Source organism: Kogia breviceps, chromosome 16 (genome assembly GCF_026419965.1).
Source record: "Kogia breviceps isolate mKogBre1 chromosome 16, mKogBre1 haplotype 1, whole genome shotgun sequence".
Taxonomy (NCBI): domain Eukaryota; kingdom Metazoa; phylum Chordata; class Mammalia; order Artiodactyla; family Physeteridae; genus Kogia; species Kogia breviceps.
Genome location: NC_081325.1, coordinates 47,922,277 through 47,947,189, shown reverse-complemented (window position 1 = coordinate 47,947,189; position 24,913 = coordinate 47,922,277). Strand labels below are relative to the sequence as shown.

At 37.6% G+C, this 24,913-nt stretch overlaps 1 protein-coding gene and 1 pseudogene across 8 annotated transcripts in view; one reads left to right on the top strand and one right to left on the bottom strand.

The window, feature by feature from the left end:
* Positions 1-24,913, bottom strand: part of PIBF1 (progesterone immunomodulatory binding factor 1) — a 209,450-nt gene that overhangs the window by 48,466 nt on the left and 136,071 nt on the right. For all 8 annotated transcript variants that reach the window (XR_010837268.1, XM_059042235.2, XM_067016726.1 and 5 more), the window contains exon 14: positions 19,647-19,749. Coding sequence is in view for 7 of the 8 variants with exons in the window: in XM_059042235.2 (XP_058898218.1) it covers positions 19,647-19,749 (103 nt within the window). In the remaining variant the exon portion in view is untranslated. The remainder of the gene's footprint in view (positions 1-19,646; positions 19,750-24,913) is intronic.
* Positions 5,091-9,631, top strand: LOC131743513 (small ubiquitin-related modifier 2 pseudogene; annotated as a pseudogene).

The following is a 24,913-nucleotide window of genomic DNA, read 5'->3' as shown; positions in this document are numbered from 1 at the left end:
TCATCATTGCCTCTCGATAACAGAAAAGAAAGCAGTATTATGTAAGACTAGCCCAAAATGTGAAGAGATAAGAATTCCTTTCCCTTACCCTTTATTCCCAAAATAAAGAACGTGGACTAAAAGCTTGCATGTATATGCACACAGACAAACAGTAAAGAAATGTGGCCAATTTACCACAAAGAAATATGCTTCATAGCCATTCTTCCATGCCAAAAATATCTGATTGCTTCTACTTGGGCACCTCTGTTCATGTGGGACTTTCAAGCTACAGCCACTTTCCTTGACGCTTTGGTCACTTTCAGAAGATATATAAGAACCCATGGCATTCATTTTATGTCTTTCTTGTGCCCATTTGGCTAGAACTACAGGCAGTAACAGTCGCTATCCTCTTTCCTGCTTTACTTTCTTTATACAACTTAAGTTCTAATTGAGAATATATTTTACTTGGAACAAATCCTTGTTTCTCCTCCCAGTAGAACATAAGCTCCAAAGGGCAGGAATTTTTGTCTGCTTTATCCACTGATTATTCCCAGGGCTTAGAACAATGCCCAGCACATAGTAGGTGTTCAATAAATATTTACTGTAAGACTGAATTTCGTATAAATACTACCTAACATTTGACAAAGTCACTTACTTAGTTTACTCCTTTTTTTCTTTTAAAAATTTTTTAAAAATTAATTTATTAATTTATTTATTTTTGGCTGTGTTGGGTCTTCGTTGCTGAGTGCGGGCTTTTTCTAGTCGTGGGGAGCAGGGGCTACTCTTCATTTCAGTGGCTTCTCTTGCTGCGGAGCACGGTCTCTAGGTGTGTGGGCTTCACTAGTTGTGGCACGCGGGCTCAGTAGTTGTGGCTCATGGGCTCTAGGGCGCAGACTCAGTAGTTGTGGCGCACGGGCTTAGCTGCTCGGTGGCATTTGGGATCTTCCCGGATCAGGGCTAGAACCCGTGTTCCCTGCGTTGGCAGGCGGATTCTTAACCACTGCGCTATTTAGGAAGTCCCTAAATAGTTTATTTCTTAGGCTGAGTTAAATGGCATGGAATAGACTAAAACATTTTACAATAACATTACCTTTATAAATTTTTCTTACATAGTCCTTTCTTGTGTGAAGAGCCATAGGGATACAAATTTATTTAGGGGAAAAGTAACATGGTTTCTATAATGGAAAATCCTGCTATTTACTGGAGTTTGTCAAGAATAATGTCTGTGATTTAATGATCAAAATGTTAAAACATGGATATGAGGCCTTCAAAAAACTCAGTAAAGTGTAAAACAAGATTTCTTTTAAGAAGGGAACCACCATGAAATGAGAGGGTTGCCTTTTTGTGAAGATGAAGCCTAAGTATTTCCCTAGATAAAGAAGGAAAATAGGGCTTCCCTGGTGGTGCAGTGGGTGAGAGTCCACCTGCCGATGCAGGGCACAGGGGTTGGTGCCCCGGTCTGGGAAGATCCCACATGCCGTGGAGCGGCTGGGCCCATGAGCCATGGCCGCTGAGCCTGCGCGTCCGGAGCCTGTGCTCCGCAAAGGGAGAGGCCACAGCAGTGAGAGGCCCGCATACCGCAAAAAAGAAAAAAAAAAAAAAAAAAGAATGAAAATAGTGGGGTTCTCTGAGTCATCGTCATACATATGTATTATAAATAATTTGGAGGAGAGTTACAGACTGAAATTATTCATATTTGTAAATGGTACTAATTCCAACCAATGGGAGAAACCACAGTAAATTTGTTCAAGATTGTTCAAGGGGCAGTCTTGAACAAATTGAAAAAAACAGATTGAAAAGGGGCAGGACAAAAATATGGAAATGTATTAACAATTGCTTCACCATGACACTATTAATTCAAAATGAGGATTAGATTAGCATTGCTCCTGAAGATAGTGGATACATACAACTGGGAAGCACTACAGGTTTTTATACGACAGTCACACCAAATGACTCCCTATCTCTCTCACATGCTTTACTCATTCTTACTTTTTCACCTTTCCTCTCTTTTCAACCCCTAAACTGATTTCTCAAGAAGGCTTCCATAAGGAGAAAAAAATGTGTTACATATCTGTCCAGATGAGTGTTTTCACTTTGTGGGTTGCAAGCAGTATTAAAAAGAAGAAAAAAGAAACAACAGAATAGCAACGAATAGAAGGTGCTACACGTGGTAAGGGTATTCACTGTGTTGGGAAAAATCATTTCAGATACACACACATACCTATATACATATATACATACACACACAAGCAAACACACATACATACATATGTACTGGGTTGCTATGTAATATGCACTTCTTACTACAGGTCATGGTCAAAAAAATATAAAAGCTATTTGTCCAGGTGGTAGTTACATCTTTAATTATAAAGGACCAGATTTATATTCAAATCAGTCCAAATCCAAATCAGCCTCAGGTCAACTTTGTAGCCAGTTTTCTGAGGGCTTGATCACTTGGTGAAAATTTTAGATCTGAAGACAGTACTCAGTATGTTAACTGGGCCAACAGCATATCCATCAGGAACCTGAATGAACTGAATAGACTTTGCATTTGAGTCATTTTTCTGATTCTCTGATTCTTCTCTGATACACTTGGCAATCTAATGAAGTCCACTCAGTCACAAGAACTTCTTTCAGGCCTCAGGAAGCCTGGGAAGCTGGTAAACTCATGGGTCTCACACTCTGAAGATTTCAGTTAACCCAAGGAACATTTCTATGGTTTCATACCATAGTACCACTAGTATTAAGTAAGCGCTCAAAATTGCTAGCCTTTATTATTATTATCTATTCACATAATTTGATTTTAATAAAGTATTTACTTAAATATTTGTAATAAAGACTGTTATCAGTGCTGTTAAATGATGTTTATCTTAATTATCTTATTACATATTATTATTGCTTAACTCTTGCTTTTCTATATAATGATTCAACAAATCAGTTGAATTTTATCAGTAATTCATGTTCTCTAATTGAAACTGAACAATTCTGGTTAATTTGAAGTTTTTATTAGTTTCAAAATATGCAGCTTTGCACACTTCTCCTAAAATGCTAAGTTTGTATGCAATTAAATATACTTTTTCATTTGAGAAGAACAACTGATTACTCTTTATTTATTTATTTATTTTTGCGGTACGCAAGCCTCTCACTGCTGTGGCCTCTCCCATTGCAGAGCACAGACTCCGGACGTGCAGGCTCAGCGGCCATGGCTCACGGGCCCAGCAGCTCCGCGGCGGCACGTGGGATCTTCCCAGACCGGGACACGAACCCGTGTCCCCTGCATCGGCAGGCGGACTCTCAACCACTGTGCCACCAGGGGAGCCCTGATTACTCTTTAGAATTGCAGTTTTAATACCCTGTACCTCTTCATAGAAATTAATTAAATTATCATTAAAAATCTCACTACATTGTGTTAAAATTCATTTGGATAGTTTACTCTGAATATTTCCATATAGGCAAAATAAGCATAACTTACTCCAATTCTGGAACTACTATTTCTTTTAAAAAATGCCACCTTTATTAATAAAATACTTATCTCATCAATAATAAAATACTTATTTCATCAATACCATGGCCAGGTGAAAAATAATGACACGTAGGACAAACACCAACCAAACAAACAACAAAACTGTCAGCATTTACTGAGTGATTAACATGTCAGTGTGCTAAATGCTTATCTTAGATTGGGTGATCTCTAATTCTTGGGGCAAGCATATATACAGTATTATTATTCCCACCTTACAGGTTGAAAAATTGAGGCTTACAGAGGATAAATAACTTGCCTAGAGTCATGTAAGCCAGTCTGCCTTACTTGAAAGCCCATGGCTTTCATAATCCAATGGTAAGTGAATATAGCAACATTTAAGTGCTGCAGACATGTAAGACGTTCTTAACATTTATTATATCTTTTTATTACTCTTCTTAGCTCTTTGTTTTATCCCCCTTTCACCCTAAAACAAAACAAAACAAAAGAAAAAACTTCCCAGTGTTTTCAATAAATGTTGATGATTCTATGGATCCCATGCCATTGGAGTATTTTTTTTCATGGTGGTGGTGGGTAGAGATGATATACACTGACTTCTGGTTCCATATATAACAGAAAGCATGTGGTAGAGTCTGTGATACTATAAGGTTTTCTTTTTGTCTCTGATTAGCAGCTCTGATTTCACTGTCATTCTTTGGCCTTCTTGGTTGGGATCTCCACTCTGCTTCAAGTTCATTCTAGTATACCTCAATACTTTAATATACTTTGTCCCATAAAAACACAAAACGAATCCTTCAACAAATGTCTATTTACTACCTACTAGAAACAAGAACTGTACTAAAAGGGAGAAATACCCAGACCAATAAAAACAAGAGTCCCTCCCCTTATAAAGCTTATAGACAGCCATGTCAACAATTACGTGTGTGTATATATAGGTATATTTGGTATCATGGGGATACATAAGTCATTTTTACCTGGGGTTCAGAAAAGGTTTCAAAGAGTAGGTGATTACTTGAAATTGATCTTGAAAGACAAGTATCTGTGATTTAGACAAGGGTGTGCTGGGCAGACACCAGAATGTGCAAAAGCATGGAGACACAAAATAGCAGAGTGCTTGGAGAATTACAAGTAAAGGACAAGTAGTTACGTATGGGGGGAGCATGGTGGAGTGTGTGTGTGTGTGTGTGTGTGTGTGTGTGTGTGTGTGTGTGATGTAAGATGAAACTGGGTAGGTAGGCAGGGGCTGGATAATGGACGGTCTTATATATCATTATTCCTAGGAAACAAACAACTCTGACTGTGGGAGAAACAAAATCAGATTTATATTTAGAAACAGCACTCTGGCAACAAGGTGGAGGGCTTAAAGAATAGAGTAAGGCGGAACAGATGGTTACTAAAATAATTCAGCGGAGAGATGATAAGAGGTTGTACCCAGTCAGTACCACTAAAGCAGGAGGTTGAGTAGACAGACGTTCAGAGACGATGTAAAGAGAGTGGGGAAGACTTGGTATTTGCTGAATACTCCTTCTGTACTCTTTGAATTATGATTATATATACTTTGCCCATACACAACTGACTTAGTTAAAAAAGGTTAAAACAAAAAGATTTATTGCGGGTGGTAGCTGAAGCCATGGAACAAGATGAGGTAAGGCGCACATCTTAGTAAGAAGAAAACAGTGCCAGGACAGAACTCGGGGGCACGCTGACAGTTATGGAACAGAGGAACAAAAGGAAACGAAGGAGGGCTTCCCTGGTGGCGCAGTGGTTGCGAGTCTGCCTGCCGATGCAGGGGACACGGGTTCGTGCCCGGGTCCGGGAAGATCCCACGTGCCGTAGAGCGGCTGGGCCCGTGAGCCATGGCCGCTGAGCCTGCGCGTCTGGAGCCTGTGCTCCGCAACGGGAGAGGCCACGACAGTGAGGGGCCCGCGTACCGAAAAAAAAAAAAAAAAAAAAAAAAAAAGGAAACGAAGGAGACTAAGAAGTAGGAGGGGGCTTCCCTGGTGGAGCAGTGGTTGAGAGTCCGCCTGCCGATGCAGGGGACACGAGTTCGTGCCCCGGTCCGGGAAGATCCCACGTGCCGTAGAGCGGCTGGACCCGTGAGCCGTGGCCGCTGAGCCTGCGCGTCCGGAGCCTGTGCTCCGCAACGGCAGAGGCCACAACGGTGAGAGGCCCGAGTGTCCCCCCGCCCCCCCCCCCCCAAATAAAAAAGAAGTAGGAGGATAACAAAGTGGTGAGGCAGGAGCAAAAGACACACTACTTGGCGGAGGAGGAGGCTGCAAGAAAGGGCCTGGGGAAGGGAAGGCAACAGAAAATGAGGACGACAAGTAGGTTAGGGTCAGATTGGCCTTCTATGCCAAGCTAAAGAATCTGGACATTGGGAGGCAATGGCCATTTTAAAATAGGAAATCATGATCTACAGTAGGGAGGACAGTTCTGGTTGGAAGAAACACTTTTTTTTTTTATTTGGTACGCGGGCCTCTCACTGTTGTGGCTTCTCCCGTTGCGGAACACAGGCTCCGGACGCGCAGGCTCAGAGGCTATGGCTCACGGGCCCAGCCGCTCCGCGGCATGTGGGATCCTCCCGGACTGGGGCACGAACCCCTGTCCCCTGCATTGGCAGGCGGACTCTCAACCACTGCGCCACCAGGGAAGCCCGGAAGAAAGACTTCTTTCTGGACTGATGAATTAAACTGCATTTGCTAAATTTTAAAAATTGTAGGCAACACAAGTACCTCATCCAAGTGTTTACTTTTTAAGCCTTGTATTTCTAATGGTGAAATAAAAGCACTGTTCTTTATTAAAGGAATTTTATGTATCAACAAGTTTTCAGGAGAACACCTTGGGAGGCAATGGGACCCAATAAATCACATTAGTTTTCACCTTTCCTATGAAATGAAGATGGAAAGGTTTTCATAGGAAGGGTCATGCTTGCACGTGAAGAAATTTGGTCTTAGCTGTTTAAACTGAGATTTCAATTGAGTTCTGAGTATGGATAATCCTTCATAGGTTGAGTTTAGCCACCATTTAAAGTGTCTTAATAAAGCTTACAATGGGATTTGGCTTTGAAACAAAGTTTGTGTTAGAAGAAAAGCATAGAGAAAAAGTTGTGTAATGTAAATAAAAATCACTGCCTAAAGACTAAAGGAATGGTTGCCTAAAATTACAAGAAGAATTAAAGTGATAATAAAGCACTGTATCACAGTTTAATTGGCAGCATCACCCACTTTTACTCTTTAGTACATAAAATAGTGGAGTTTTTTTTCGTACCAATGGAATGCTAGAAATACGGTGGGAAAGGCTGACCTTGAAGATTTAGGGCTGGGGTTGGCATGTGAATCTCCTCATTTAAAATGCTGAGGCGGGGCTGTAGGAGTCGTGTGTACTATAGACTCCTTCTAAGAGGCTGGGCTCACTGAGGATGCTGGCAGAACACTCCCTGAAGTTACTGGGGTCAGGTAACTCAAAGGACAGAGGCAAATGTTTTACTCATCTAGATACTTACGTTTACTATGTTTGTGGAAATCACGTTTCCCAAGGTCACTAGTAGATACTAGAACACACAGGCAAGTATTACAAAGACTCCATAAAGCACGAACTCTTTCTGCCACATAATTTTTCCTTGTCTGAGCATACATTAGATACCCTTCCTGCTTCCTTTTCTCAGTCTTGAAGCTTTCAAATCACACGTTATGTTTTTATTTTTATTTATTTTTATTTTTATTTTTATTTTTTTTGCGGTATGCGGGCCTCTCACTGCTGTGGCCTCTCCCGTTGCGGAGCACAGGCTCCGGAGGCGCAGGCCCAGCGGCCATGGCTCACGGGCTTTGTTGCTCCGCGGCATGTGGGATCCTCCCGGACCAGGGCACGAACCCGTGACCCCTGCATCGGCAGGCGGATTCTCTACCACTGTGCCACCAGGGAAGCCCACGTTATGTTTTTAGATGCTTCTGAATTTTTCCTGTAGCAAATCCCTTTACTGGCATCCTGTAACACTTCCATATTCCTTTAATATACTTGCTCTTGATAATGAAATGGAGAAGGTGAGGAAGAAAGGGAGAGAGAGAGAGAGCGAATACCACATGCATGTAGTAACTAATTCGAACTACAGAGGAGGACTATTAACTGAAAGGATCTCTTCCATTCATCCAAGAACCTCAGTACCTCCTCTACAATAATAACCAACATCAATGATTTCTTTTGGAGTGCGTCACTCCAAGTATCTCCATGCATATATCATGAGCACATTTAGGTATGTATGTATGGGTCTCCAAGTACATGTATGCATATACTTATTTGGCAGTTAGATTTTGGGTACGAACAATATTGTTGGAATGTAATCCTTGTTTACAGATACATTAAAAAAATTTTACCACTTATTTTCATAATCTTTATAAATCTACCTATGTTTGGTGGATGGGTTAGGTCAATGATCGAGCTAATGAATCAACATTTTTTTTTTTTTTTTTTTTTTTGCGGTATGCGGGCCTCTCACTGTTGTGGCCTCTCCCGTTGCGGAGCACAGGCTCCGGACGCGCAGGCCCTGCGGCCATGGCTCACGGGCTCAGCCGCTCCGCGGCATGTGGGATCTTCCCGGACCAGGGCACGAACCCGCGTCTCCCGCATCGGCAGGCGGATTCTCAACCACTGCGCCACCAGGGAAGCCCAACATTTATTTTATACCTAATATGAGTTAGATAATGCATTGGTTGCCAAATCTATGCCTTTGAAAAATCTTATGTGAGTTGGAATAAATCTAAACAATTAAAAAATACATTAGGTAAAAATTAGTTCCTCACTTCTACTTCCAATCCCAGTGGTAACCACTGCTTGATGTTAGAGAGACAAACATGGATGGTCCTGGAGGCTCACCTCCTATTCTACTAGAATAGGTGGATAGGCGATAAGTTCTAGAGGTTCCCTCTTCCACTGTTACACAGTCACCTAGATGCTCCCTACCCTTTTTCACTTTAAATGTGCACAGTTGTTTGGGGATCTCTATCAAATCCCTTTATGTGGTGCAGCACACTTATCTGTGGGAAGATAACTTGGGCAATGCTTTATGCTCTGTTAATTCTTTGATTGTAAGTTTATCAAATAGAGCTGATTTTATATTCATAATGCATGAATAGTAGTACTTGTGTGCCCCTGGCATGACAGTTGTGTGTTTTCTAAACTTTTTCTCTACGTTTTAACAGAAACACAACCCTACCCCCTTACACACACAGTCACATGCACACACATTAAAATCCAAATGGAGGAACACAATATTATTCTGCAATCTTACTTTAAAAAAAATTTATCAAGATAGTATGAATGTCCTTTAAAGTTAGTACATATAGATCTACTTTATTCTACCTATGCATCTTGAAGTCTCTCTTAAATCTAGCAATCTAAAAGAAACCATAAACAAGACAAAAAGACAACCCTCAGAATGGGAGACAATATTTGCAAATGAAACAACAGACAAAGGACTGATCTCCAAAATATACAAACAGCTCACGGAGCTCAATATCAAAAAAACAAATAATCCAGTTAAAAAACGGGCGGAAGACCTAAGTATACATTTCACCAAGGAAGACATACAGATGGTCAAAAGGCACACGAAAAGATGCTCAACGTCACTCATTATTAGAGAAATGCAAATCAAAACTACAACGAGGTATCACCTCACGCTGGTCAGAATGGCCATCATCAAAAAAATCTAGAAACAGCCCTCTTGGTGCTGCTTGTGTGCTCGTTCGGTGCGGACCTGGTACCTCTTTGGGGAAGCAGCAGCAGAGGAGGCTCCAGCACTCGCCGTAACCAATGAAAAGCCCAAGGAAGGAGTCAAGACTGAAAACCACGATCGTATTAATTTGAAGGTGGAGGGGCAGGATGGTTCCATGGTGCAGTTGAAGATTAAGAGGCATACGCCACTTAGTAAACTAATGAAAGCCTGTTGTGAAGGACAGGGTTTGTCAATGAGGCAGATCAGATTCCGATTTGACGGGCAGCCAATCAATGAAACAGACACACCTGCACAGCTGGAAATGGAGGCTGAAGATACAATTGATGTGTTCCAGCAGCAGACAGGAGGTGTCTACTAAAAAGGGAAGCTGCTACTTTACTCCAGAATTCTGTTCCTCCAGACCAAGAAGACATTCTCAATTAGAAAACCGCAATTTGGTTCCACCACATCCTGGCTACTACAGTATAGTTCCTCTATTCTTTCATTTTCCCCTTCCCCATTCCTTTATTTTTATACATAAAGTAACTGGTATATGTGCTCAAACATATTGCATTTTTTTAAAACTAAATGGCCAACAGTATGTTTTGATTGACATCAAATGGAGATGGAATGGGGAAAAATACTGGTTCTGTGAAGATACTCCCTTTTCTCCATTAGTGGCATGCTCATCCGCTCTTATCTTTATATTCCAGTAAGTTATTTTGCTCTCACTGTTTAACAACAACAAAAAAAACCATAAAAATTCTTGCATACCTTGTTCGATTGGAGAATTTTAATGTTTTTCACTTATCACTGTAAAACCAAGGACAATTTTATAACTTTTTTGTAAGTAGCTGTTACATGTAGGGCAATCTGTCTTTAAGTAGGGATAAATTACTCTAAAATAAATGAATCCTAGATAGTTTTTCCCTTCAAGTCAAGCATCTGTTTGTTTAAATAAACTTCTTGTTTAAAAAAAAAAATCTAGAAACAATAAATGCTTGAAAGGGTGTGGTGAAAAGGGAACCCTCCTGCACTGTTGGTGGGAATGTAAATTGATGCAACCACTATGGAAAACAGTATTGAGGTTCCTTAAAAAACTAAAAATAAAACTACCATGTGACCCAGCAATCCCACTATGGGGTATATACCCTGAGAAAACCATAATTCAAAAAGAGACATGTACCACAATGTTCACTGCAGCACTGTTTACAATAGCTAGGACATGGAACCAACCTAAATGTCCATCGACAGATAAATGGATAAAGAAGATGTGGCACATATATACAATGGAATATTACTCAGCCATAAAAAGAAACGAAATTGAGTTATTTGTAGTGAGGTGGATGGACCTAGATTCTGTCATACAGAGTGAAGTAAGTCAGAAAGAGAAAAACAAATACTGTATGCTAATGCATATATATGGAATCTAAAAAAAAAAAAAAATGGTACTGCTGAACCTAGTTGCAGGGCAGGAATAAAGAGATAGACATAGAGAATGGACTTGAGGACATGGGGTGGGAGGACGAAGCTGGGGCTAAGTGAGAGTAGCATCGACATATATACACTACCAAATGTAAAATAGTTGGGAAGCAGCAGCATAGCACAGGGAGATCAGCTTGGTGCTTTGCAATGACCTAGAGGGGTGGGAGAGGGAGGTTTGGAGGGAGGCTCAAGAGGGAGGGTATGTGGGGACAGTTATGCATATGGCTGATTCACTTTGTTGTTCAACAGAAACTAACACAGTATTGTGAAGCAATTATACTCCAATAAAGATCTATTAAAAAAAATCTAGCAATCTAAAGTTTTGTAACAAATTACCTGGATTGCATTAAGTGCCTACTAGGTACAAAATTCCAGGCAACTCAATCCATTTGGTCACTTGAGATTGTGCATGTCCTTTTCTAAATAAGTTTTCTAAAATTAAGTTAGCTACAACAGATAAATCTGTAAGTGCTTACACTAGAGGACAAGGCCTTTGTGAAAAAGGGTGTATACCCAAAGAGGGCAAGACCATGCCTCCTTTGCTTATCAGTGGTTGAATATAGTGGGAGTTTGATAAATATTTACTGAATGACTAGAAAGAGAAAGAGCAAGAATCTGGAGTAAGGAGGTGAAGGAAGACCAATTCTTGTTGGTGGTAATGTGGCATACTTTATGATTTAGCCTAGATTTTCTACTGTTTAATAAACTCCACATCAACACTCTTAACTAACTTGGTGGTTTCTTGAGAATTAGGTGCGCATATACATATGCACAAAAAAGGAAGCCAATTAACTTTCTTCTCTTTTACACTGGACCAACTAATGAAGCGATGGTCTGAAGACACTGGACATCAAGCATTGAAGGACAGTGACCCCTGAGACATGGGAAACAAAGTGAGCCCAGCCCCACAACTGCCCCAGTTTACTGCATGGAGAGAGTTTCCAGGCCATGGTGCAGGGAGGGAGAATCAAGGCAGAGCCTGCCAAACTCCTTGACTTAAGGAGCTGCTGCTAGAAGAAGAACTTAATGTGGCTACAGTTCACATGGCAGAGTGCTGAATAAAAGAGCTGCACAGAGAAAGAACACTAAAATTTGAGTGAGACAGAGACAGAACCACTGAAAAGATCAGGAGGAACAATCTCTGAAGATCACATAGGCCAGGAATGGTACTGTTCCCACCAGCCAAAGTAAGAAACCTACTAATTCACAGGACATGGGGTATAGTAACTAAAAGACTTTGGTCTCAGCAGTAGGGAAAAAAATTAGCCTTAAGATGGACACTTCTTTGTTTATAAAAGCAAGACTTGAAAGGACCAAACATTTTCCAAGAAACTTAATCATCTGAGAGAAAAGCTCACAAAAACTCATAGGCATGCAAAGAAGCAGGACAAGATGCTACATAATGAGATAAATCAATATAATTGAAACCAATCAAGAAATGACACAATAACAGAGTTACTAGATAAGGATAACAAAACAGTTATTGAAACTATTTCATATGCTCAAGAAAATAAAGTTTGAAAAGGTTAAATAGAAACTTGGAAGATACAAAAGAGATCCAAATTGAACTTCTAGAAATGAAAACTATAATATCTGAGATGAAAAACACAGTGGACTGGATTAACAGCAGATTACACATCGGAGAAGAAAACCTTAGTGGAACTGAAGACGTAGTAAGAGAAACTATTCAAAAGGAAAGGCAAAAAAAAAAAAAAAGGCTGCAAAAATTGAACAGAACATCATTTGTTCTATTGTAGGACAACTTCAAGCAGCCGAATATATGTGTAATGGAGTCTCCAAAGGGATGAGAGAGGGTAGGACAGAAAAAACATTTGAAGAAAGAATGGCTGAAACATTTCCAAATTTGATGAACTTACAGAGAAAAGAAGTTTGACAAATCTCAAGCACAAGAAACATGAAGAAAACTACAGCAAGCCACATCTTAATCAAATTGCTTAAAGCTAGTGAAAAAAAGAAAATCTTAGAGCAGCAAGAAAAATAAGACACATTACCTAGAGAGGAACAAAGGTACAGATGACAGCATATTTCTTGGTAAAAACAATATAAACTAGAAGAGAGTGGAGCAACATCTTTCAAGTACTGAAAAAGAGAGAGAGAGGGGGAAAAAAAGTCAACCTTGAATTCTTTACCTAGGAAAAATATCTCTCAAAAACAAAGATGAAAACAAACAAACAAACAAAACAAAGATGAACCCAGCAATTCTTAGGTGTATACTCAAAAAAAAAATTAAAATAGGTAGTTAAGTATAGGATGGTTGTCCTCGAATGTTCATAGCAGCACTATTCACAGCCAAAAGATGGAAATGACCCAAATGGCCATCAAGGGATGAATGGATAAACAAAATGTGATATATCTGGAAATCTGCTACAAGAGTAGACTTCAGGTGCTTGAGATTATACTACATATATCTTTAACTTATCACCATCCAGTTTCATGTCATATTTTACTACCTCATGTAAAATATTATATGTATAGTACATTATACATTATACATAGTATTATAAAGTATTATGTATAGTACATTATAGTGAGATGCTCACATCACACACACACACACACACACACAAGGTAAGTATGTGAGGAGATAGGTATGTTAATTAGCTTGACTGTAGTAATCAATTTACTATATATATATATATCATCATGTTGTACACCTTAAACATATACAATTTTTATTAAAAAAATTAAAAAGTAAAATGAAAAAAGCAAAAATAAAAATTCAAGTTGCAAAACAAACAAAAACCCCCAAAGGTGAAGGCCAAGAAACTTAAGAAAAGACAGATAACTTCAACTTCATCAAAATTAAAAACTTTTGTGATTGAATGAACTAAAAAGAAAGCAAAAGACAACTCACAGAACGAGAGAAAATATTTGAAAATCATATAGCTAAAAGGATTTAATATCCAGAATATATAATGAACTCTTACGACTCAACAACAGAAAGACAAACAGCTCAATTTAAAAGTGGGCAAAGAACTTCAGCAGACATTTCTCCAAAGAAGATATACAAATGGCCAATAAGAACACAAAACAATGCTTAACATCATTAGTTATAAGGTTAATGCAAATAGAAATCACAACAAGACACCACTTCACACCCACTGGGATGGCTAGAATTTAGAAAAACACAAAAAAACAAAAAATGAGCATTGGCGAGGATGTGACAAATTGGAACCCTGGACATTGCTGATGGGAATGTAAAATGGTGCAGTTGCTGTGAAAAAGTTTCGTGGTTCCTCAGAAAGTTAAACAGAATTCCACTACTTAGGTATACACCCATAAGAACTGAAAACACATGTTCAAACAAACAAAAAAATTGTACATGAGTGCTCATAGTAGCACTATTTACAGTAACCAAATGATGGAAACAATAAATGTCCATTAACTGATGAACAGATAAACAAAATGTGATATATTTGTACAATGGAATATTATTCAGTCATAAAAAGGGATAAAGTACTGATAGATGGTGCAACATGAATGAATCTTGAAAACATTACACTAAATGAGAGAAGCCAACACAAAAGGTCACATATTGTATGATTCCATTTATATGAAGTATGTAGAACAGGCAAATCCATAGAGACAGAAAGCACATTAGTGGTTTCCAGGGGCTGGAGGGAGAGGAGATTGGGGAGTGAGTGCTTAGTGAGTACAGGGTTTCCTTCTGGGTGATGGGAATGTTCTCTAAGTAAATAGTGGTGATGGTTGTACATTACAAACACAACAAAAGCCACTGAATTGTACAATTTAAAATGATTAAAACGGTGAATTTTATGTTATGTGAATTTTACTCCAATAAAAAAGAGTGAACCCTTCCAGTTTATTTGGCCGTAGTAGCATAACAAGAGAAATATGTTTTAATCTTTACTTTTGTTAAGAATAGATAGAAATGTAAAAAAAAAGAAGAGAGAAAACCAAACAACAAAAAGGTAAAATAACTTTTTGTAACATACAGAAGTGAAAAGAACTCATCACCAGCAGACCTGCTCTATAAGTATTGTTAAAAGAAGTAGATGAATCAGAAGCAATGTGATGCCAGGTAGAAATTTGGATTTACACAAAGGAATAAACAACATAGGTCATGGTAACTATTTGGTTAAATGTAATATATTTTCTTCATATTATTATACTTCTTTAAAAGATGAAGTAAAAATGATAGCCATTTAATGTGAGGCTTATACATGTATAAATAGAATATGTGACAATGGGCGCACAAAGCCTGGGTGGGGACACAGGAAAGTACGTATTATGGTACAGTTTTTATACTATGCATGGGGTAGTAAAGTATGACATGAAACCGGGTGGTGATAAGTTAAAGATATATATAGTATAATCTCAAGCAACCACTGTAATAACAAAGAGCTACTGCCAATCAGCCAACAATTAGATAAAGTGGAATGATAAAAAATATTCAGTTAATCCAAAAGAAGGCAAGGAAATAAAAGGGACGGGGGAAGGATAGCTAGGACAAATAAAAAACAAATAGCAAGATAACAGACTTAAAAATAACCATAACAATAAACATATTAAATGTAAACGTTCTCAAAACCCCAGTTAAAAGTTGTATTTTGTCAGAGTGGATAAAAAAGCAAGATACAATTATATATGTTGCCTATAAGACAACCGTAAGACATAAACAAGTTAAAAGTTAAAGGATGGAAAAACACATACCCTGTTAACACTAGTCAAAAGATGTGAAACTTCAAAATAAAAACTAAAAAATAACATCACTAAGAGAAATTAAAGAAGATCTAAATAAATGGAAAGATATAATGGGGTTCATGGTCATAATATTCATATTATTAAGATGTCAATTTTCCTTATTTCATCTACAGACTCAATGCGCTCCCAATCAAAATCAGACAGCTTTTTTTTTTTTTGTAAAAATGATTATAGAATTCATATGGAAATGAAAAGGACAAAGAATAGCCAAAAAGCTTTGAACCTGAATGGAGTTGGAGGACCAGTGCCACCAAATTTCAAGACATTATAAAGCTACAGTAATCAAGATGGTGTGGTACTGTCATAAAGACAAAGACATAATTGGAACAGACAGAGAGTCCAGAAATAGACTCACACAGATTTTTAAACTGATTTTCAACAAGGGTCTTTTTTCAACAAATGATATTAGAACAATTTGGTTTTAATATGCAAATAAATGAAGTTCAATCTATATCTTACACACTTTACAAACATTAAAAATGGATCACAAAGTTAAAACTATTAAAGATCCACAGGAAAACATAGATAAAAACACTGTGACCCTGAGTTAGGTAAAGATATTTTAGATACAACACCCAAAACACAGTCCAAAAAAGAATGAACTGAAAAAATGGACAAGATAAAAACTCCTGCTCTTCAAAACACACTGTTAAGAAATGGGAAGACAGGCCATGGAGGGGGAGAAAATATTTGCAAATCATATAGCTGATAAGAGACTTGTATCTAGAATATACAAATATTTCTCAAAACTCAATAATAAGAAAACAATCTGATATAATGAGCAAAAAATTTGAACACTTCTCCCAAGAAGAAACAACAAAGGGCAAAGAAGCACACGAAAAGATGTTCAACAATTATGAATCATTAGGGAAATGCAAATTAAAACTACAATGAGATACCACTACACACCCATTAGAATGGCTGAACTTAAAAAGACTGACCATATCAAGTCTTTGCAAGGATGTAGAGGGACTAGAACTTTCATCGGCTCTTGGTGGAAACAGTAAATAATGCGAACATTTGGAACAGTTTGGCAGTTTCTTAAAACATTAGATACCTACTATATGATCCAGCTATTTCACTCCCAGGTATTTACCCCAGAGAAACGGAAACATATGTTCATATAAAGACCTGTACGTGGATGTTCATATCACCTTTATTTATAATAGATAAAAATTGGAAATAACCCAAAATATCTATCAACAGGTGAATGGATGAACAGTTGTGGTAAATTCATACAATGGAATGTTACTCAGCAATGAAAAGGAATGAACTATGGACGAATCTTGAAATAATTATGCAGAATGAAAGAAGACTTAAAAAAAGTAGTGTGGGGGCTTCCCTGGTGGCGCAGTGGTTGAGAGTCCGCCTGCCGATGCAGGGGACACAGGTTCGTGCCCCGGTCCGGGAAGATCCCACATGCCGCGGAGCGGCTGGGCCCGTGAGCCATGGCCGCTGAGCCTGCGCGTCCGGAGCCTGCGCTCCGCAACGGGAGAGGCCACAGCAGTGAGAGGCCCGCGTAAAAAAAAAAAAAAAAAAAAAAAAAAAAAAAAAGTAGTGTGTGCGTGTGTGTGTGTGTGTGTGTGTGTGTGTGTGTGTATGTATATAACACATATAGTGATTCCATTTATATAAAAGTCTAAGAAATGCAAACTAATCTACAGTGACAGAATGCAAATCAGTGGTTGCTTAGGGACAAGGATGGGGGTAGAGAGGGCTGGAAGAGACAGAGATTCCCAAGGGGCTCTTTGGAGGTGACGCACTCATTCATTATCTTCATTTTGGTGATGGTTTCATGGTTATACATGTCGAAAATTATACTGTACAGCTTAAATTTGTGCCATTTAGTTTATATCAATTATGACTCAATAAAGCTGCTATAAAAGGAGTATTTGTTTTCATTTTGAGTATTTTTTAGCACTTTGATTTTGGCAATTCATTTATGTATAATCTCAGACATAATTTGAATAGCATATAAATTATTGTTAATTCTTATATCAGTCATTGGAGTTTCATCTCTGTATTATTCTCAAAAACTCCAAGCTAGTTTAAATATATAACCTGCTCAAAAACATACAGATCCTGAAAAACTTTCCTTCTCTGTTTTTTTCACTATTTATCATGAATATCCTGTTGGTATAGAAGCAATCTAATACTACCATCTTTCAGCTAATTAGTTTATATCATTGTTTTTCAATTTAAGCAAACAATTTTTGTGAGGCAGACAAAAGTAAAATCCATGGAATATTTCAAGTTATAATGCTTTTTTTTTCAATCTCAAGGGAAAAATTATATGCTACAGTCAGCACAGGCCTTTTAATATAGGGTACTGATTCTCCATATGTCTTATGAAAAAATTTCAAACATACACAAAAGTACAGAACTGAATAATGAATCTATATGTACCTGTCACCAAGCTACAATCATTATCAACATTTTGAGATTCTTGTTTTATCTATTGAGCTCCCCTCACCTTTTTATGGAACATTTTAAAGCAAATTCCAGGTATCATACCATTTCATATCCCAGATATTTCAATATTTACATCTTTTTCTAATAAGCCAACAGCTTTCTAAAAAATTGCCTCACACAAAGTTAATTATACTTCATTACCAGAACACTTAATTTAATTTCTTATGCTTCTCCCCTACAATTTGTATAGGAGTGTGTCCCACTTAGAAATTCTTGTTTCATTAACTGAAGTGCTCAGGAAGATGGTTTTTAAGAAAAGCAATATAAAGACATATGTATAAGTTTACAGGAATGTTAATATTTTTAAGAGAAATATTTTTGATAGGTTATCCTGAAATTAAAACAAACACTAGGGATCTAGAATATATTAACAAACAGAGGTTCATTTGTTTCTTTAGTAATTCACTTATTTATATATCCTCCCACGGTTCCACCCAGTTCCAAGCCAGTGGTGGAGCTGGCCTGTAGCAGTTTGTGAGAGATGGCTGGTAAAGTTTTTGGAATTTTGTGAGCTGGTTGTTAAACATCACTATTATTAAAAATTATTTAGATTTTTAACAAAACAAATTTTATTTAAAAACCCCAAACACTCAAAAACTCAACAATTTTAATTTTACTATTATCTATGCTTTTCAGTTTACATGTCTATTGTACAGTATCTATGTGGTGGAAACATCATGTTTGCTACCGAGCATCTTTTCTCTACTCCGCGTTTAGTAATGTTATGTTGGAGGCCTGAAGTTAGTCGTGGTGGGAATATTTATGCCACAGATATAAGCAAATTGCTACAAATTAGAACCATCCTTCACACCCCTGCCTGGACAGCCTGTTGTTAACAGTGGCCAGCACCACACTGCTTCCATCTTGATCATTAACTCTGAGTCAGGTACTGGAGTCACATGATATATTTCTTGTCTTTTGAAATTTGAGCATAACGATCCTTCTAATGTTACAGTATTAAAAGCACATTAAATAGAAGGCACCAAATAGACAAATGTGAATAGGTCTGTAGGAAAACAAATGCAGAATACATGGTATGTATTAATAATTTTTAATATATGCCTTTAAAGTCCCTTTATTATAAGATCCAAAATATTAACATAGAGAAACTTGTTATACTGAAGCTCGGGAAATTAAAGGAACCCTAGGGAGGTAGCATCTTTGGTTTGAATTGTTTCATTACTTGAATTTTAGAAGCATATAAAATGTAATTAGATATTGATTAAATAAGATTGGAAATACTATGTAAAATGTATATATATTCTTTAAATGATACAACAGAATGCTAAGAAAAATAATTATGAATCTGCTTTTTAAAAAATAAGTATAATTTGGGAACTATCATATACCAAAGACTGTGAGAGCTTAAGTGTATACCAAGTCAAGTGTGTTTAATAGATAAGTGATTTTTCATCAAAGAAGTCAAAAAGAAATCTATTTTAAAAATGAGGTTTTAGTTAAAAACTTAAAATGCTACCAAAGTTTGCCAAACTTGTTTTGCCAGTTGATATTTGCAGAAATCAAAGCTTTGTCTGTCTAGTCTGCATTTATATTTAGTCTGGGCATTTAATCTCTCTTTTGATCTTAGGTTTTGCCATACACTTTAAGTTGTTTTATAAGGCTTTACCATTAAGTTAGTTTCATAGATTGTAAAATCATCTTGTACTAGCAAACGGCTTATTTTAAAACTGCTCAGAAAATACATAAAGGAGTAACAAGGAATTAAAATGAACACTGTGGCTCTTTATATGTGTTTCTTTTGTTTAGGTTATTTACCTCTTGTGAAAGCTGTGTTACTTGGTTCTTTTGATGTTCCAGGTCTTTTAAAACCATGGAGTTTCGTTTTTCTAACTGAAGCACTCTTCTTGCCAAGTGGACACTAGGAGAATGGAATAAGAAAATTAATGCTTACAAAAGAGGAATACTATCTCAAATACTCAAAATGTGTTTGTGTGCTTGAAAACTAACCATTTTCTAATAATACTTAAATATTAACAGGAGCCAAATAATATTTTCAGGTGTCAACAGTGGGAGACCAATATCCCAACAACTCAAATTTTGAAAGTAACATTAAAAATCTGCATAATAGGGGCTTCCCTGGTGGCACAGTGGTTGAGAGGCTGCCTGCCCATGCGGGAGACGCGGGTTCGTGCCCTGCTTGGGGAGGATCCCACGTGCCGCAGAGCGGCTGGGCCCGTGGGCCATGGCCGCTGAGCCTGCGCTCCGCAACGGGAGAGGCCACAACAGTGAGAGGTCCGCGTACCGCAAAAAAATAAATACATAATCTGCATAATAATCTAACTGTGATATATTGATTACCACAGTAATAGTTTCTAGCCCTTGCTATAAAAGTGGAAAGTTACGATACTTGCTTGAAAAGACCGCAAGAAAGCAATTCACAGCTTTTCTTCATTTCTATAAAAATTTACCATTTACAAACAAATAAGGCAATTAGTTGAAACAGTAATAACCTTGTACTTTGAAAAGCATCAGTGTTTTCCTCAGACAACATAATGCATTTTATAATACAAAACACAACTGAATAGATTTTCTATTGAAAAAAGAGATGGAAAAGATGTCTGAAAAGTGGAGACAGATGTCTTAACAGTAAAGGCAACGATTCTGTATTAAAAGAAACCACTAAAAGATCACACTGTGATCATCACAAGATGATCACAACTTATTGTATTGAGTGTAATCTTTAGTATTTAAAATCACATTAAATGTAAAATGTCCCAATTCTACTTTTAAGACGTAATTAAGAAAAAAAGGTTCAGCTATAAGAATCATAAAAACATCCCTACTAACCAGTGGGGCATAATTCCTTAACTGCTAATAATGTTGAGAACAGATGTTGCGCCAAAGCCCCTCTCTGTAATTCCAGAAACTTAAAAATTTAATATTTATCACATTTTCATATTCTATGTGAGTTAACCCATTAATCTCTGAATTGCAAAATCTGTAGAAACTGAGAAGACAGACGTTTTACAATGACAAGAAGTAAAATATTTTTGTTCTAAATGCATTATAGGACAGAAATAATTCCATTTTATTTCAAATATTTCCTAACATCGGATAAAGGAATCCATACAAAACTCTGAAAAAAAATGCTAAATGTCACCCTATACATCTATTTCTAAGAACTTGTTATTCCAAATGAAAAAGATGAGTTCTTTTGTTATACAGTGAATTGGGTAGCTTATTTAGATATGCTCATATCTAAATTCCTATCCTTTCAACTGGCATAAGATTTTGCCTTAATAATCAGTTGGAGTCAGAGATGGAAAAGACACAGTCCCCGATTTCTGACAGTCTTTTTTTTTTTTTGCGGTACGCGGGCCTCTCACTGTTGTGGCCTCTCCCATTGCGGAGCACAGGCTCCGGACGCGCAGGCTCAGCGGCCATGGCTCACGGGCCCAGCCGCTCCGCGGCACGTGGGATCCTCCCGGACCGGGGCACGAACCCGCGTCCCCTGCATCGGCAGGCGGACTCTCAACCACTGCACCACCAGGGAAGCCCTGACAGTCATTTTTTACAAAAACCAGCTTTACTGATATAAAATTTTCTTGATATGTAACTTATAATACCATAAATCCTGCCCATTTAAACTGTACAATTCAATGGTTTTTAGTATATTCAGAGTTGTGCAACTATTACTATAATTTAGTATTAGAATATTTTCATTACTCCCACTCCCCCAAAATTTGTACCCCTTAGCATCACTCCCCATCCTCCCTGTTCAGCCCTAGGGCTGAACTAATCTACTTTCTTCCTTTATTGATTTTTAAGATGTTTGCAGTTTAAAGAACTCTTATAACTCAACAATTACAAGACAGTCTAGTTAGAGAATTTACAACAGTGCCTTGTCTATAAAAAGTTCTGAATAATTTCATACACACATTTTTGCACTTCTCATACGGTGATTTCCTTAGGATGTGCAATGATTGGGGTCCAAGCACATGTGCATTATGAATTTTCAGATATTCCTCTCGAAAGGCTGTACAAATTTAAATTCCTATGAACTAGAATGAAAGTTCTCCAATGACAGAAATTTTTTAAAAATTTGTTTTCAAATGTATTCTAAGTGCCTTGGAGAATACCTGGTACAATAACAATCTGTTCCGTAATAAACTGTTCAGTGAATGAACTTTATACAAGACCTCCTGTTCCTTTATGCCCTAGCCAACACTGGGCAGTATCAATCTTTAAAAGTTTTGCTAACTTTACATATAAACAATAGAATCTTATTTTAAATTAAATTTGTGAGGTTAAACATCTCTACATTTGTCAGACATCTGTATTTCTTATTTAATGAATTGATGTTTATGTCCTTTTACCATTCACTTCAAATCTTACCTACGTGGTTAACTGTATTCTACATCTAAATTACCTAAAAGTATCACGACCTCCCCAAATCTCAACAGAACCAATCTCTTTTCCATTGATGTCTACTCTGCTTAATGTCCCATAAACAGGTTTTGTATATTCCTTCCACTGTACCTCTGTTGGTCCTCCAGTCTGGAGAAGATAGGTTATTCCACTGATTGGGAGCCCAGCTTTTTCTGGAAGGCTCCCTCCGAGGTCCACTTCCTCCATTGCTGAGCAGGCCAGCCTTCACTGATCTCTATTCCTCTGACTGACATAGGCTGGCACACAATACAGTGCTAAATTATATGGTTTTAGATATTTCTTGATAGTCTTTTCATGTGTTCATCTTTTCTCCCCCAACAGATACAATTTAAATGAAGACTTACAGTCTCTGTGATGTGTTCTGAACAGAGGGGCCACTTACTAAATCCTTCCTGATTGATTTTAAGTAAATTTTGCTCAAATGCTAGAATTTTGCTCAAGTTGCTACAAACCATATTCCAAGGTTGCAGAGTCTCAATATTAAAGTACAACTAATGCTCAGCATCTAAGCATTGAACTAGTGATAAAAAAAAGAGCATAAAGTTTATAAGGGAAGAAGGCAAATGTCACAGATACCAATTCACCACTTCCATAGTTCAACCTCCTAATCCTTTAAATGTGGCACGTTGTTGTGCTGAGTGATTTGGTGCTATAGGTGGATTCTGTTTAGAAATCTGGGATATTAGAAGTCAGAAGAAAGTAGGGGAGTTTAGTACTGAACTCCTCAAGAAAGCACTGCTTTTACAGGCTCTCTGGTGGGACACTAAAGTAGGTACAGCATACAATTCTTCTTCGTAATTCTATAACTGCCATGTGATTTTTACCTGAACCAACATTAAGTTTTACATCAACTAGAAACCAATACAAGAGTATAGTTTTGTATTTGAATTTTAAACTAAAATTTCACCTCTTATCTGGTAAAATTATTTCCCCAAGGGTTACCTCTTAGCTCTCTCAGCACCTCTTGACTCAAAATAAAAGTTATCCTCTTGGATTTGTCAATGGCAGTCAGTACTTCTGATTATCACATACAATTTCATAGTCGCATAGCCCAGGCAATGTGAACATGGCCGACCTCCATTTATATCTGGGATATCAAAGTACAGTGGAGGACTGATGCTCTGTCCTGAGTCCTTCAATATTGGATGGTTCTCTTAGTATTACCAAAACGCCAAATAAATAAGTGTAGGTACTTAGTTACCTGCTAATTAGTTACTTGGTCTGAAATAACATTTGGCTTTTTGCTCTTTTTCAGTTTTAACAGGTCAGAGTCCTGTCTCAATTAGCACGGCATGGAAAAATGGTTCAAAAAAAGGGTACATGGGCCAGAACGATTTCAGCTTCAGAAAGCATAAGGTTGCTCACTGCACTGACTGCTTTCTTGGCAGTTACTGAGGACTAAGTAGTGGTGCATTATGATTACCTATAGTTATATGAGTCTTTTTCTAGTTTTTCTGTAGGTTTAAACTTTCAAGTTGATCATGAGTAGATTAGCAATAACTTTTTTTTTTTTTTTTTGCGGTGGGCGGGCCCCTCACCGTCGCTGCCTCTCCCGTTGCGGAGCACAGGCTCCGGACGCACAGGCCCAGCGGCCATGGCTCACGGGCCCAGCCGCTCCGCTGCACGCGGGATCCTCCCGGACCGGGGCACGAACCCGCGTCCCCTGCATCGGCAGGCAGACTCCCAACCACCGCGCCACCAGGGAAGCCCTAGCAATAACTTTTCAAAGGTTTCTAAAACCAACCCAAATGAAATAAGCAAAACTTTCTCTAAGGAGGCAAATGAGAACTCACACATGTGAGCATAAAGGAGATGAAAGCAAAATTTCATTATGCACAAAAGTTTGCTAGGAAAAGAAAAGCTTCCTCTGCTTTATTTTTTCCTTTATTATAAAGATTAGTCTATTGTGAAAGTTTCAACTTAAAGCTCTTTATAAAACTAGACAGAAACTAGAACAAAGATCAATAGTATGCAGTAAATCTTGCAATTTGAAAGGTTTAAAAACCTTCAGAAAAGTCTCCATATTCAGATCTGCCAAAACAAACAGAGAAGCACACACTAAGGCCACGTTAGTGCCTGGGTGTTACCCATTTAGTGTTACAGGTTAAAGAGCATAACCAAAACATGCAACTAGAAAATCTTGTTTGCTATTTTCAAAACAATCACTACCGAAACAAAAACATTACTTCAGATTTTCAAGTTTAGTCAAGTCAAGAAGAGCCTTTTTTATTTTAAGTGACTTTAATTGTATATGCCCTTTTAACTTTCCACAACTTTGTCCCAGAAAGCTTAACACAATATTTAGTTACTGTTCATATCTCTATTGAAAATTCAAGATGTGAGTAACCTTATTTAACAATTATAATGTGTTTAAGATACACTTTTGGAAGTTATTTTTCAAACTAAGTTTGAAAAATTAGTTTTGCTACTTCTTTATTGGAAACTGGCATTATGGTCTATGTCTTAAGAAACTGATTAATATCAAAGAAAGTGAATCTCAAAACTAGTTTCATGTCCAGGGGTTGTTTCCACTAATTATTTCAAGAGGTCTCATTAAAATTTTAAAACAAAATTGTTTTAAATGAAAACTCACCTTGTGCCTCATTCAAGTTCCTGGAACATTGGCTTTACCT